Genomic DNA, 14,379 nt, shown 5'->3' on the forward strand with positions numbered 1-14,379 from the left:
CTCTGTTATGCATGCTAGCCACTATGTCCATGATGATTGATATACATAAAATATATATATATAGCTTATGTTCATCTTCTAAAAAGCCTATAGAGCCCCACATACCCTTCTCCATTATTATTCTAGTTAGGGAGAAATGCATGAACATTGATCACCATGCACATGCAAATCCTACATGTATATCCCTCTATATATATATATATATATATACATCCTTTACACCTATGATGAGACTTGTTTACGTTTAAAGAAACCAAGGATAGAAAGGTGACTACCTTTCAATCTCCACTAGTAGAACAGTACGGGCCTGTGTACTGTTTAATTTACTATTTTTATGTAGTCCTAACAATGTAATTAATTACACGTAACACACGAAGACCAAAAACAAATAGTCACCGTTTCTTAATTTTAAAGGAAAATAATTCGAGTATACATATGCATAATAATGAGGATCTTGTCTATAATTGAATATCTATATATCTGAAATGATAATCACAAAATTTTGAGGTCATATACTTTGTGGCTTATGCATACTATGATCTTATTGGAGTCGGAGCTTTAAATTCGTCAACAGATCATTGAACTAAAGCTTTTCATCTCTTAATTTAAACAAAAAATTTGTGTTTTAATGTACCGTATTGTAAAAACAAAATGTTACATATTTGATTCTTTACTTTCACATGATCGTATTGCCAGGAGATTTTAGTTGAATTCAAATCATGTCCAAGTCTACACATCACTTTAGTTTTAACAATTTTATCATTCACCATAGTTCACATATGTCTTTATCATGAGAAAAAAGTTTACAAAATATTATCTTATTAAAAGGCTTGAACTTTTTAACTGAGTCATGAACTTAAAACCCATGTTCAAATTGCTTATTTTATTTAGAACAACATAATATAAAAACAAGTTAGGCACAAATTAAAGCAAAAAAAAATTATCCCCTTTTTTTTTTTCCTTTTTAAAATATTTGGATACGATGACTAAGCGCGGAGTGGTTTATTAGGCGGGCGGGGGGGCGATGAATGGACGGCGCACGAAGGAGCGTTTCGATTGGGTGGAGGGTGCGTCGCATGCGGACGCCTGGGACGGAATCTTTCCAAGGGCGGTCGTATGCGCCGCCCGTGAGATACCGTGGAGTGCGGCGTTCGCTTCACGCGCACACAGGTATGTATGCGGGCGCCCAATATCCAATGCTTTTGCATTGGATTAATTTCTAATAACGGCTGTAATTATTTTGACGCATCAGATTTGATTAGATTGGTGGTTACAATTCGTTTTATTTATTTTTTTAAAAAGTAAATTTATCTAAAAATATGAAATAATTAAATTTCGAATTTGAAACCTCGAATACTAACTACCAAAGTTTTTCTCCTTTGCGACTTGCGCTAGGACAGTTGATATAAGTAATTAAAGATGTAAATACTCTTCACTCATCCTAACAAATATGTTATATGCTGTAGTGCTCCAGTTCCTGCGCGCCCCGACGTGTAATTGACTATTAATTGACAACTGATGATGAAATCTAAGAGGCTTCAAGTACAAGTGAAGGGTTTTACTATTTAAATTTCGGGTTTTGGTAGGAGTTGCGTAAGGGTCTAATTAAAAAAGTAAGGCCTTGAACGGATTATTTACAAATTAGGATCTGTGAAAAGGAGAAGAAGAAGAAGAAGAGAAACAAATCCATTATCCTTGTCCCCGTTTAGCCTTAGTTGTGATATCGCTGTTGGAAGCTCTCTCGTAGGGTCTTCGTTTATTGCTGTGACTTGGATGGAGAGCATTTGTTCAACCACAACACCTATTACTAACTTATTTCCTTTCAAATTGTACGTTGTTGAACAAACCCACTAAGAGTGCTCTACATTAACATTCCCTTTGTGCAAGATGGAGTGTTGCAATCACTCGCTATGGTGTCGATGTTGTTATCTTAATCATACACACGTACGTAAGAGAGTCATGTGGTGTATTAGAGGGGGTTCATCTGTAAGAAACCTAACGCAATAGAATTGCCAACAATTCCAATTATTGGAAAGCTTTTTCCATGGTCTGGGAAAGTCAGTTGCGTTGACATCAATCAATATTCAGCAACAAATCATGCAGTAAGTAGTTAGCCCACCCAACTCAGTATGTGGCGTTTGAGATCTGATAGTGACCAGTTAACCATGCTAAACCAATTACGGGTTTGTAACCCATCGGTTCGGTTCAAGAAACATGCACAATATACACTTTGGTGTTTTTGGTCAATGTTGATGTGGCACGGACGAACGTAGGAGTAGGGGCATGTATTAGACTAGTTTGTGGACTCGGGCACCCAAACAACCGGGGATATAAATGCATAGGTAGTAGTTCCTTAACTGTGGACAAATTATGATTTGACCCCTACTATTTCACTTAAAATAGACTAGTGAACTTAACAAATTTGTTGCGGTGTCACCCTAAACGCATTTTCGAAGCAATACGTAGATGTCCGTCCGGAGACCCGCAAACAAACTAACAAATGGGTAAACTTTTGAAAATTAAATACCATGAAATCACAGCAAATTCAGAGTAACACGAACGATCAAGCAGCAAATTGTGATTTGTAAAAATAACTATTTATGGATTATAAAAATCCCCGTTACAGTCCATTTCGGAGAGAGAAAAAAAAAGCCATTGGTTAACATGGTCGGAACTCTCCAGTATGAGAAAATAATTAATCGACAAACAAGAACGGGGAGTAAAGAATAAAATTCTGCAACAAGCATTACCGATAACAATACCTTGTGGAAGCAAAATCGGAAAAGCAGCAGCCCAAATCAATTTCCTGCCCCAGATTTGGTACTTACTGTAACAAAGAACACAAAGAGGAAAACCGGCTGAGAAAACAAAAACGTGTCCCCAACTTCTATAGACACCGAATTTTTCTGCACATGAAACTTGATTACAGTTCTATTTGCAGCCTCCAAAATATACACATGAAATCGGAGTGAAGATTCTTTTGCTACCTTCGGAAGAACTTGCGTAATCTACAACTTGATCGGATAAGCTTTATTATGATTTACATTATCAGTGACGGTACTCGTAAGGAAGCTTTACAGATTTTACATGGAATATAAGAAGCCGAAATCGGATGCAACAAACTAATAATAGTAAAGAATGCCTATTGAGCAATATACAAGCGGCACATCAGGAATAAGACGGGACCTTGTTCCCATCTTTCCCACTTAAGGAGACCTGCGATTGACAACAAAAAGTGAAGGATGGTTGAAAATGTGCTCTAAAATCCAAATTTATAGAGTTGTTATTCTTCTACCAAAGAGCAACGATGAGGTACAGTAAAGCAGCTTCTAGGCATACAAAGCAACAATCTGAACATGATTACCACTATTAGTAAGAAAAGCTGCTAAGATAAAAAGAGTTTAGCATAGCCAATTTAGCATTTCAGGCGGGTGAACAAGAGAAAAAGTTTACCTAAACAGTTTTAACTACTGTATGATTCACTGATTCTGGTAAAGGCGGGAATAATTGAAACACAGTTCAAACACGTCACATTTTCACGATACCGAAGATCAAATTACCCACCGAAAGACTCCAGCTCAAGGTGGCATCTCCTAAGTGAACGCACCTCTATATATCTATCCAAATCCTTCGCGGGTAACCAGGTGTCAAGAAAAAGAAATTTGATATTTCGGAAATGCAGAAATAACTAAACCAACACAACACAAAAATAGATGTAACGAACCGACCCGCTAGCAATAATAACTCGTTGGGCTCAAACCACTAGTCCAAAATGCTTAAGCCCAGTTATTATGTCTAGTGGGTCGGGTCGTTATATTTGGTATCAGAGCCTGATAACCAGCCGGAAGTGTGAGATAGATCTCACATCGCCTGGTGAATCTGGAACTATGTATATGATTGGGTCGGGCTGATGAGGACGTCAGGACCTAAACGAGGGAGTATGTAACATCCCAATAGTCCCACATCGGATAATGTGGGAGAGCCTGCTGGGTTTATAAGTAGCGGACACACTAGACATAATAACTGGGCTTAAGCATTTTGGGCCGGTGGTTTGGGCCTAACGAGTTATTATTACTAGCGGGTCGGGTCATTACATTTTAGGCCAGTGGTTTGGGCCCAACGAGTTATTATTGCTAGTGGGTCGAGTCGTTACAATAGAAATACATAAATGTGTACAATAATGCTTGACTTGTGGAGCGTAGACGGTCCATTAGGCTCACAAAGATCAAGCTTGTTAGGAACAGTCATAAGAGTTGGAGAAACAGTAAGCACCACGAACTTCTAAAAGATCAATATCGCATCAAATATATTTATCTTCTGTTTGTTAGTTCAATACAATCTAAAGCACCTTCCTGTGGCTCAAACAGACAGTGACAATGTTTCCATGCCTCAATAGCAACATTATAGTAAAGACAAATAGCCAAAATTTTTTACGCGCATTCCCTGTCCCATCTCTCCACAGAAATAGTAAGACAAAGGGTATTACATATAGTGCTAACACCTTTGAAGCAACATAATGTAAATGGCATGATTTCAAACAAGACACAAATAATATGAAAACATAAACTTCAGAAAAGGACAGTACCAAAAGAATATCCTCATCAGTGCCGAAGGATTTGCGTGCCTCATCTAGGCACTCCATGGAAACTCTCTCATGTTTCCTGCACAACAAAAATAAAGACAAAACATCTATTCACAAGTACAAAAGAAAATGACACTAATTGCCACAAATAGCAGCCATTTGAATTTATTTCAAAACGCAAGTGACAAAAAATTAGGAGTAACAGAAAAGTGGTAAATTTTTCCTGCAAAACTAAACAAAGACAAACCTCAAATAAGGTTTACCTTGAACTTGCAGGATCCCGTATTTCAAATTCGCCGGCATTGCCATCATAGCCACATATTACAATGTAATGCCCTAAAAAAGGATCATGAGAGTCAGTAAAACAAATATTAGATTTCCCACGCGTTAACTTGGGTGGGGGGGAGGGGGGGGGGAAGAATGAGTATTGCAATAAAGAAAAGATGAAGTAAAAGGCCCTGTGATATCACAGTAAAGCATCTTAACTTATACTACTCGTAAAAAAGAAAGTTCGTTGGAATTTTCTTTCCAAAAATGCTCATTTATTTAGATTTAATACCACTTTTCTCCGAGCAATCTCATTCTTCAATTGTTTAATCCATCAATAGAAAGTGTACAATTCAAAATTCTATTTAATGCATGTTTCTAACAGATTAATTTTGTATGGTTGGATCTAATCCAATGGATGACAGATGAACTATCAAACAATTTACATACCAAAAAACCTCCTAGCAAAATTTAGAATCAAACAGTGTCCAAACATTATCAATTAATAAAATCTTCTTAATCAATGGAGTGATGACTCCTTTGTCTGCATACTATTGATTTCCTTTGCACCACTCCCAAGATCCCTCTAATTAGTTTTAAATCATACCATTTATTTTGGTAAAAGTGTACGGAGGCCCCCCTCATCTTTAGGCCTATTTATGAATTAGCCTCAACTTTTCTTTTTCTTTTTCTTTTTTTTTTTTTTTTTTTTTGGGGTCAAGACGCACTGAACCCCAAATTTTTAGAATATAATAATTTTAGCCAAATAAACTAGGAATTGAACCAAAATGATTAATGATTTCATAAAATTTAATAGTTTAAACTCAATTTAATTAACTGCTATTATCTAGCTAATTAAGTTACGAAATTAAACAAAATTTTTAACTTAATTACCAACAAAAACTAAAAATTAGAAGTGTATCAATAAAAATATGGATTAGAAGGGTATCAATAAAAGAGAATGGAGTAATTAACTACTCTGTAGCGAATAAAACTGAATTAATTTCTCAATAAAAAAAAGTCAAAAGGGCATCGATTCAAAAATAAATAAATAAAAGTTGAGGAGACTATTTCAAAATGGCCTATAGTTGAGGGGACCTCTATATATTTACCCTCTCTTTTTTGCACTCTCTTTCCATCCCTTCCTATCCCTCTTCCTTCCTCTTATTCTCTCTCTCTTATTCTCGAGATTTATATTCGTGTATCTCTTGGGATGCCCTTTCACCATTTTGAAATGTCACCTCAACTTTTTTGCTTTCCAAATGACATTCCTTGATTTTTGATATTTCTAAATTAATTATAACGTATTAATACTAATTGGCATGTAGTAAAAATTAGTGCTAACATAGCAAATATAAATTGAAACTGAGATGACAGGTTATGTAACTGTACTTTTAAAAGTAAGAATTCAATTAAAAGAAATAATAACTAAAAACTTAGTAATAACCGGGAATCAATGGTGCAATTAACCCAAATTTGAACACAATTCATGCTTTTACTCTCAAACGTAGAAACTTAAAACTTATCAAACATTTTAGAAAAGAAAAATTACTAAAAATTATTACCTCTTTGAATGTGTGCAACGTGCACATGGCTAGTTAGCCGGAAAAACCACTTTTGTTGGCTTCTAGCTCCGTTGGTATCAAAACTAACTTTTAGCTTCTTACAAAGGAGGAATTGATAGCACATTCTGACTTTAAAAATGGACTTCCAAAACTCATACACTATATGAAATCATTAATATATATTAGGATATAAAGACTTTTGGTTTCAGCCCTTTCTATAGTCAGCAATACAATATCGTGTCTAAGGACTTCTGTACCATATATTACCTATATTATCCTTGCATAAACACAACTTATTGTTGAAGTTACTGTGAAGTGTGAATCATCCTTGCATCATCAGTTACTAGATAAACAAATCGATAACTGTAATTTTAACTATTCAGTAAGAAAATGAATCTTCTACTGCATAATAATTATAACAGACAGGAGAAAAGTCCGCACCCATATAATCCGACCTCCCACTGTAGCATTCACTGGCACGTACATCATGCATCCAAGAGTTACTGCATCAACATAACTTGGTTAGTTCTTATAGCAACATCTCTATAATCCAGGTGGAATATTAGTATTATACGAGTTCTTTGTGAAAGCATATTGCTAATTTTTAATGCTGGAGGAAAAATAGTAGAAGATGCCTAACAACATTGAACACAAGAAGGACAGCTGAATGAGCCGTGCTCGTAAAATAACAAGAGACAAGTTAAGAATTTGCAACCTTAACTTAGTCTTGTCAACTAGGGCAACAGCAATACAATGACCAGACAACAGAAGGATAGAAATGTCCTTCGAGCTAATGGATCTGCACTGTGAAGGATTAGGAATTTGTTAAACCAATTGAAGGTACGAGTTTGTGGCTAATTAACAAAATGAAGTTTTCACATATTTTCTCCATTGAACATAACCCTGCTTAGAAATATAGTGAAGAGCATATACTTGTATACTAATCCCAGCTTCAAGTGCCTTTTCGAACAGCTCACCCACTCGACTGGTATCATCTTCCAATTGCTCCTGTACATGTCCCAACTCATCAATGAATAATGTATATGAAAAGAATAAGCATCCCTCTTAAGAGAAAAAAAGATAAAAGCCAATGCATCATGGAGGCAAAAAGAGGATAGTGGTCAGTCACCGCACTTCTCTTAATCTGAAGAAATTTTATGAAATGTCTACAATCATGATTTATGGATCAGATTTTGAGCAATCCTGAGACAATATATCTAAAGATTAAGCAAAGAAAAATGTTGAGATAGATATGCAGGATTAACAAAAATATGCAATGAAAAAAGAATGGTATATCACACATATATAGTCCACCGAATAAAAGTTACATGAGAACTGATTAAGATGATTTGGGCACATGCCACACAGTGCATCAGTATAAAAGGCCATATTGCAACAGTACAGAAGGATAGGCTTTCATATACTGAACTATAGCTTATATTTCTATTATTTATTATACAACAACTGTCTTGTTACAGGCATAACAAGAGAAAAATCAGGGGAACAATTGGAACTAACATGATGGAAAAATGGTAATGCGGATGTATATAGAAACATGATTGAGAGAATTGTTCAAAAATTAAGAGAATAAGAACACAGGAACCGACATGAGAACTACCAGAATGGCAAAATGGTATTTCAAATACATAGAAACATGAATGAAGGAATCATTCAAATATTAAAAGAATAGGAAGTTAGGAACTCACTCTGTAAAAGGTCTCTGCTGAATAATTTGGATTTACTCCTAGAGTCACCGTGAAGAAAGAAAAATTAACTGAAAACTTATGTAACAAGAATGCCAGGTCAACCGTCCAGATGCTGCAAAACTAAAACTAGCACATCAGTCTACTGAATTGATCCACAAAGAAAAGACCATAATAAATTTAGGGAACGATTTGAAATATTCAAACATATCTCACAGTGGTCATAGTATTTTCGGTATTACACAAAAAAAATCAGTCCAAGCCTTATAAAGTAACTAGCATTGACAGCTAAAAGGCCTACGTGGTGGTCAGATATAAAATAGTTGACAACAACCTTCAGCTTGCAACAAAAGTCTACAAACTATCAACAGTACATGTAAGACTCACCCAAAATTCACATAGATTAGTGACAAGTAATAACCCTTAAAGTTTATACATAACTGCCGTTTAGGGCTCCTAGGACGTTCAGCAGGATTACATTTGCAAATTCCCTCACACGAACAGAACAGTATATTAAGTAAACGAGCAAGCGATAAATTTTGGAGAACAAATGCCTCTGCAATAGCAGGATCATATTTAAAACCTCTGGTCCCACCCTTAGCATTCCATGTATCTCGTAAGCAAACATGTAGCAAACTGAGATTCGTCTGAGTAATATTTATGAATGATTTAAATGACCGCACCAGACCTAACTGAATTAAACAATCCATGAATCACCATGAATCACAGCCTTGTTGTATTGGAACAAATTGTATGATTTAATCGAATTGCTTGTCCCTTGACTCAAAAGAGTGAGCAACAACAAAACAAACCTCGTCGTGGAGCAAAGTTTCTCGAGATCGTGGATATCACAACACTCAATCCCTAGAGCTCTTAACACCATCAACACACAAGCAAGGCCACAATCCCAATTGAACAGTTGCCGCACGTGAGGGACCTAACAACCGCACGATCATCAACAAATAGTTGATAAATAACCAAAAAAAAAAAGAAAAGAAGTCAAATCATGCTAAAAAGCTACTCACATCTACGAAGTGGGATCGAGCGGCGAACGAAGCTAAACTATCAGCGGGCGATCCCCCTTTTCCTTCCTGCTCCTCCTCATCTCCTCCTCCATCTCCGATCATCTTCGACAACTTGTCACTGATAACGCACAGAGGCCACATAACATCACCAAAAGCTTCTCACCTCACACCATTGCAGCCGCTTCCGCATCGATGCAATCGTATACCCCAAAAATCGAAGACGACGAGTGGGGGGAATCAAAATCCCGTGCAAATCGGGGGCGTCTGAGGTCGATCACACGCGATTAACAAGCTAAAAAACCTACTCGAATCGGATTTAGAGATGGGAGTGTGTGGGACGTACCAGGGATCGGGGAGTTGCGACGAGGACGACGACGAGGAGGAGGGGGGATCGGAACGGGAAGCTTCTCGTGTTCGGCTCGTTTTTTGGGAAACGGAGCGGAAAATGTTGAGAGGATAAATGAGAGAATAGGGAATGGCCCCATTCGTTACTTAATAAAACGGTTTCTAAATGAGACCTACCTACCTGTGAAAGCGGTGCCTCGCCCAGTCGTGTGATTCACTATTACTAGTTGTCCTGTTTCCAGCTTTGCTACAACTTTCACGAAAATCCTAACGCGAAAAATAATTCAATAATAGCCCTTCCACTGCAAGAAAATTCGAAATATCGTTCCTAATTGTCACTTTTCCTAGCCCCAGTACCTTTTTATCAACGGTTGTTTAGATTTGGGCAAATTTTGAGCTTAGAAAATTTGTTCACAAAACTTGTAGTTTTGACTAAAATGATTTGCAAATCCAGTAAGTAAGAATTTAGTGTTCTTCTTGTGCATTCAAACTACAGTCCATCTCAATATAACTAATTTATTTCGGTTGGACCACTGATGTGCACCTGAGTGCCATATTTTGGATGGATCAACTAGCAATAATTAGAGACTTTTGGCACCAAGTGATACCAAAAAAAATATAAAAAAAAGACCTTGTCATCTAAATGTCTCTATACACCTCTGTCCACTTAAAAAGAGGACAAACTATATATATATAAAATATCTCTCCACTTTACTCTCCTTACCAAGAATTTTTTTCGTACTGTAATATTTTTTGAAAAAGATAATCGGTCATCTGCTTTATACATTAAGAAGGAAATAAACTTCGCATCACTGATAAAAAATAACCAAGGCCTCTAACAAACAGTACAAAAAACAAAATAAAGGCTGGTGCTCTTGTTCTATATATTATTATGATTTGAGCCTTATATTTTGGAATTATTTGAAAGTGGACGATCAAAAAATGAAAAGTTTGTGAGTTTTGCAAACTCCAACTTACCCCCAACTCCACCGGAGGCAAAAGGTAGATTCGAATGAGATTATGATTTCAGCGTCCAACGTTGATGACTTTTCTTGTAACCACGGATTCAAACTAGCAGATCCGCAAAAGCAAATTAAACTTTTATACATATTTCAAATAAATAAAAATAAATGGGATGGTTATTAAAATTTGATGCTAAATTTTATCGTGATACAACAGTTATCTATATTTCACAGCCTACATTGGTCGCTTTCTAAAAAGGGGCTACAAGAACAGGTCTCGGTCTGCTACTGACGCGGGCCTTCACTCAAAGTGGGCTGCGTGGCCCAGGTTTGCGGATCTCGCTTACTTTTTATTGGGCCGGTTGTGAACAAGAACGATGTGGACCAAACTGAATCTCTTTATAGATAGGCCCTGATTTCGCAATTAACAGCCCAACTAGTGGTCCATCATCTCCTGGTTCCGTGCGACTCGTTTTACTTGGCGGGAAACATCAAACATTGGAAAATTGGGGGGAATTGTCGATCTAGGATTTCTTTCGCGCTCCAACTCTCCTCTTCCTCCTCAATCCTCACCCCTCCGCGTTTCTCCTCTCTCTCTCTCTCTCTCTCTCTCTCTCTCTCTCTCTCTCACACACACACTCACACACACCCCTCCTCTCCTTCGCTTCCTCCCTCCTCTCGGCTTGCTTCTCCCCTGCGGCCACCTCCCTCCACAGCTCCCCTCTCCCAGGTGTTCCTCTCTCTCTCTCTCTCTCTCTCTCTCTGCGTGTGTCTGTGTTGTGCATCTTAAGAATGGGTTAGATTTTATTTGTTCTTAAAACAGTGTTTTACTCTGTTTTTCGACCTCTTCTGTTTAATAAAACATGATTATACCCTACTTTAACTGTCTCTCTCTCTCTCTCTGTTTTAGTCGATCATTGCGTAGGTTGTTTGGTTTCTTTTCTTCTCTTCATTTTTTTCCGAACATGTTATTGTTTGGTTACTTGTGAAGTGTTTATTGGAGTCTTTTGTGTCATTTAACAATTATTGGAAAGTATGGAGTTTCTTATTTATTTCAAAATCCTGTAAAAATGTGTGCCTTACCGGACAGTACTCTGTGCTTCGGTGTGCCTTGGGCTTTTTCTAATGCTGGTCTACTACAGTCATTTCTTCATGTGCCTCTTATAAATTTAGTTATTTTTATTGTTGCTCTTAATCAAAGACTGTATTATACCATTTTTGTTCTTCGAGAGAAATCTATGATTATAATTTAATAAACTACTTTATCGGCAACTAACTAACCTCTCCGGTGCATTATAGGTTACAGGCGCGAAGAGGAAATGTATGGGGGACGAGCATCCCAGCTCTTGAAGGAGTTAGGCTCCTGCGAAGCTGGACAACTCACACCGTTCGATGTAAGCTGTTCATAAACTTGTGCAGCTTTCGATATTCTTTTAAATATTAACAACAATAAGAGAAAGTTTATCAATTATGCAACCTATGCTTTAGAACCACACCTAATCAAACGCTTCTTGATTTTTCTCGCCAAAACTGTAGAATCACTCTATACAACTCGTGTCAGCTATATTGTGTTTTCTCAATTTCCTTTTGAGGATTCTATATTTGTTTGTGCTGCTTAGGCGTCAGATACTTATACCGCAGCATTGAATACATGAGTACCGTAAGATTGTATTAGTATGTTAGCGCGAGGCCTTTGGGTGCTTGAAAGTGGCAAGATGCTCTTAATCTGTTAGGGAGGCCTAGAGATGTTGATTTTTAAACCAGATCTTCACCGGCTAATATTTTAGCTTCGGTTTTCAACTTTAGGCATCTTCATGCAGTACCCTTCCATTCTATAGAATTAAGATGGAATTATCATGACAGCCTCTCTTATCAGAAAATCGTACGATTATAGGCTTTGCTGAAACTGAAGAATCACAAATTTGTACTTTTTGCAGCCAGAATTAAGAACTAGTTGAGGGCTTGGCACGTCTAATAGTGGATAATCAACTTATAAGTGATTGTAAAGAATACTTGTTATAACTGTTTCAGCTTCAAGATCCCAGCTGTAACCTTTTGGGTTCTTGCGGTGGCGATGAGTTCTGATTGTTGCGGAAATAAGTTGTTTTTATTTTTCATTTGGATTACATGTGTTGCAAAGTTAATTGATTTTGATCATTTTGTATCAAAGTAATTTTGATTAACCATAGCTTACTTGGTGCAACGATTAACAATGCTGCTGTCTAATTGGACATGCAGAGTGATTCATTTGATCAAGTCACTAAGGAGTAAGGAATGTAACGAGCATAATCTGCAGCTTCAGTCGTTGATCAGGTGATTCACATGGTTTTTCTGCTCAACGTATACCTTGTCTTTCACAAAAGATGGATGTATATGAGTAGTGTGCCCAAAAGTATTATCTTCGTGTTGTATAGATCATTTTTTCTCGATAATTTACCACTCTTTTGCTTCGAAAAAAAAAACCACACACATTTTGGGTTTGCCAACTACATAATTTTTCTATTCTGTGGTAGAAAAATTGAGGATCAGAACTTAGACGTACAAACGACTAGAAACGAGGATCACTTTGGTGCAGTTATACATCATCTTTCTTTAACCCGTAACAAAAGATGTCCCATGGCTTACATGTAAGCACATGATTGAAGAGTACTTCCCTGGTTGAATGATTTTTTTTCTCCAAATTATATTGTTATCATACATGTCCAAGCTTTACCTCCATACAATAAATCTTTGTTAAATTAATACAGACTAAAGCTATTACATCCAAATAGGTACAACCGCGCAGAAGTCATTCAGAGTTTCAGATGGAAAGTGGGTCCTGTTCTTCCACAAGAAATTCAACAAAAACGCAATTATTCTGAGGAAGAGTATTTAAAAAATCACTCTGCTGCCATAGAGTCCTACATGTCCGAGCTAGATCTGGATTTGACTGTGGTATCTTTAACCTTCTTATCATTCTCATGCCTAAGAACCAACTATTTTTCAATCATAAATGAATGAGGTATTTACATTTGTATTCCCCGCAAAATCATCTATTCATATATGTCTATAAAATCTGAATTTTCAGATACCCCTTGAAAATTTTAATTTCTTACGTATATGTATATACTATCATACTTAATAAAACTAGCCCTCCTTAAAAAACTTGTTCTTATAAAACATTAACCTTCCCTCATGAATGAGATTACCCTCCAACTCACGATAAGGGTACTTTCATAATTAGCTATGCTTGTGAGGAGTATCGAAGTTGAGATTTTACGACGGTATAGATTTAAATAGATAATTTTGCTAGGGGATATGTTAAACCACCTAAAGGAAGAACATGGACTTTGTAGGATATGGTACCTCCCAAGGATCCTTATATCTGTGTTAGGGTACTTGATGACATCAGAGAAGTTTGTCTCGGCGATCATTCGATATCTCTGACTAAGCACTCACTGCATTTTCTTAGGCGTACAGATGCTGAGCAATTTATATCCCAGGTTTGTTACTGCAGAGTTCGCCTCATCTCAATGTCTACGTTTCTTCCTAATGCTGAACTCTTGTTTAAAATATTAGGGTCTGATGGAAGAGTTTCTGGAGTAGAATCTTCAGTCATGACAGGTGATGGTAATTCTCTTCCCTTTGTTGTATTTCCTAAAATTCTCCTATTTTAGGAAATGCAAGGGTATCAAGTTTTGAATCAAGCAAAATTTCTTCATGGTAGTAGGCTTTTGCTAAGAAATTGGTAGCTTACTCGCTATTTTTTTTTTTTTTTTTTGAGAGAGATAGGTAGCACGCTACCCGCCTCGTTTATTTTATTTAAAAATAAACTTAGTTGGAAATATGAATCAACTAGGATTCGAATTTGGGTCTCGGGTATCAATCATCAAGCCCTTTGCCGTGCTCTAAAAATAAACGTAGCTTACTCGCTATTATCGCTACTGAGCA

The 14,379-nt window shown here is 36.8% G+C and overlaps 1 protein-coding gene, 1 long non-coding RNA gene and 1 pseudogene across 3 annotated transcripts; 1 reads left to right on the forward strand and 2 right to left on the reverse strand.

The window, feature by feature from the left end:
• Positions 2,683-9,643, reverse strand: LOC109728165 (protein GUCD1). Of its 2 annotated transcripts, none has more exons than XM_020258515.1 (10): positions 9,486-9,643; positions 9,143-9,406; positions 8,930-9,054; positions 8,121-8,232; positions 7,348-7,422; positions 7,130-7,218; positions 6,856-6,917; positions 4,846-4,918; positions 4,586-4,661; positions 2,683-2,827 (listed from the first exon to the last, which is right to left on the reverse strand). In XM_020258515.1, the coding sequence occupies exons 2-10, from the start codon at positions 9,281-9,283 to the stop codon at positions 2,825-2,827; spliced, it is 756 nt and encodes a 251-aa protein (XP_020114104.1). In that variant the 5' UTR covers positions 9,284-9,406; positions 9,486-9,643; the 3' UTR covers positions 2,683-2,824. The 2 variants fall into 2 exon arrangements, with proteins under 2 accessions (XP_020114104.1, XP_020114103.1); XM_020258514.1 differs by lacking the exon at positions 2,683-2,827 and adding an exon at positions 2,860-3,216 and having other exon boundaries at positions 9,486-9,641.
• On the reverse strand, positions 5,518-6,849 carry LOC109728167. The gene is made up of 2 exons (XR_002220930.1): positions 6,682-6,849; positions 5,518-6,573 (listed from the first exon to the last, which is right to left on the reverse strand). It is a non-coding gene; the product is annotated as an uncharacterized LOC109728167 (long non-coding RNA).
• LOC109728166 lies at positions 11,751-14,088 on the forward strand (annotated as a pseudogene).

The sequence above is a fragment of the Ananas comosus genome, linkage group 23 (genome assembly GCF_001540865.1).
Source record: "Ananas comosus cultivar F153 linkage group 23, ASM154086v1, whole genome shotgun sequence".
NCBI classification, from domain to species: domain Eukaryota; kingdom Viridiplantae; phylum Streptophyta; class Magnoliopsida; order Poales; family Bromeliaceae; genus Ananas; species Ananas comosus.

Excerpts from the sequence above, each read along its gene's own strand:
- LOC109728165 (XM_020258514.1), bottom strand. The coding sequence starts at position 9,283 with ATGTGGCCTCTGTGCGTTATCAGTGACAAGTTGTCGAAGATGATCGGA. Across the intron at positions 9,055-9,142 it reads CTCGATCCCACTTCGTAGAT|GTCCCTCACGTGCGGCAACT; the intron begins GTGAGTAGCTTT and ends TGCGGTTGTTAG. Across the intron at positions 7,423-8,120 it reads CAGCAGAGACCTTTTACAGA|GAGCAATTGGAAGATGATAC; the intron begins GTGAGTTCCTAA and ends GGACATGTACAG.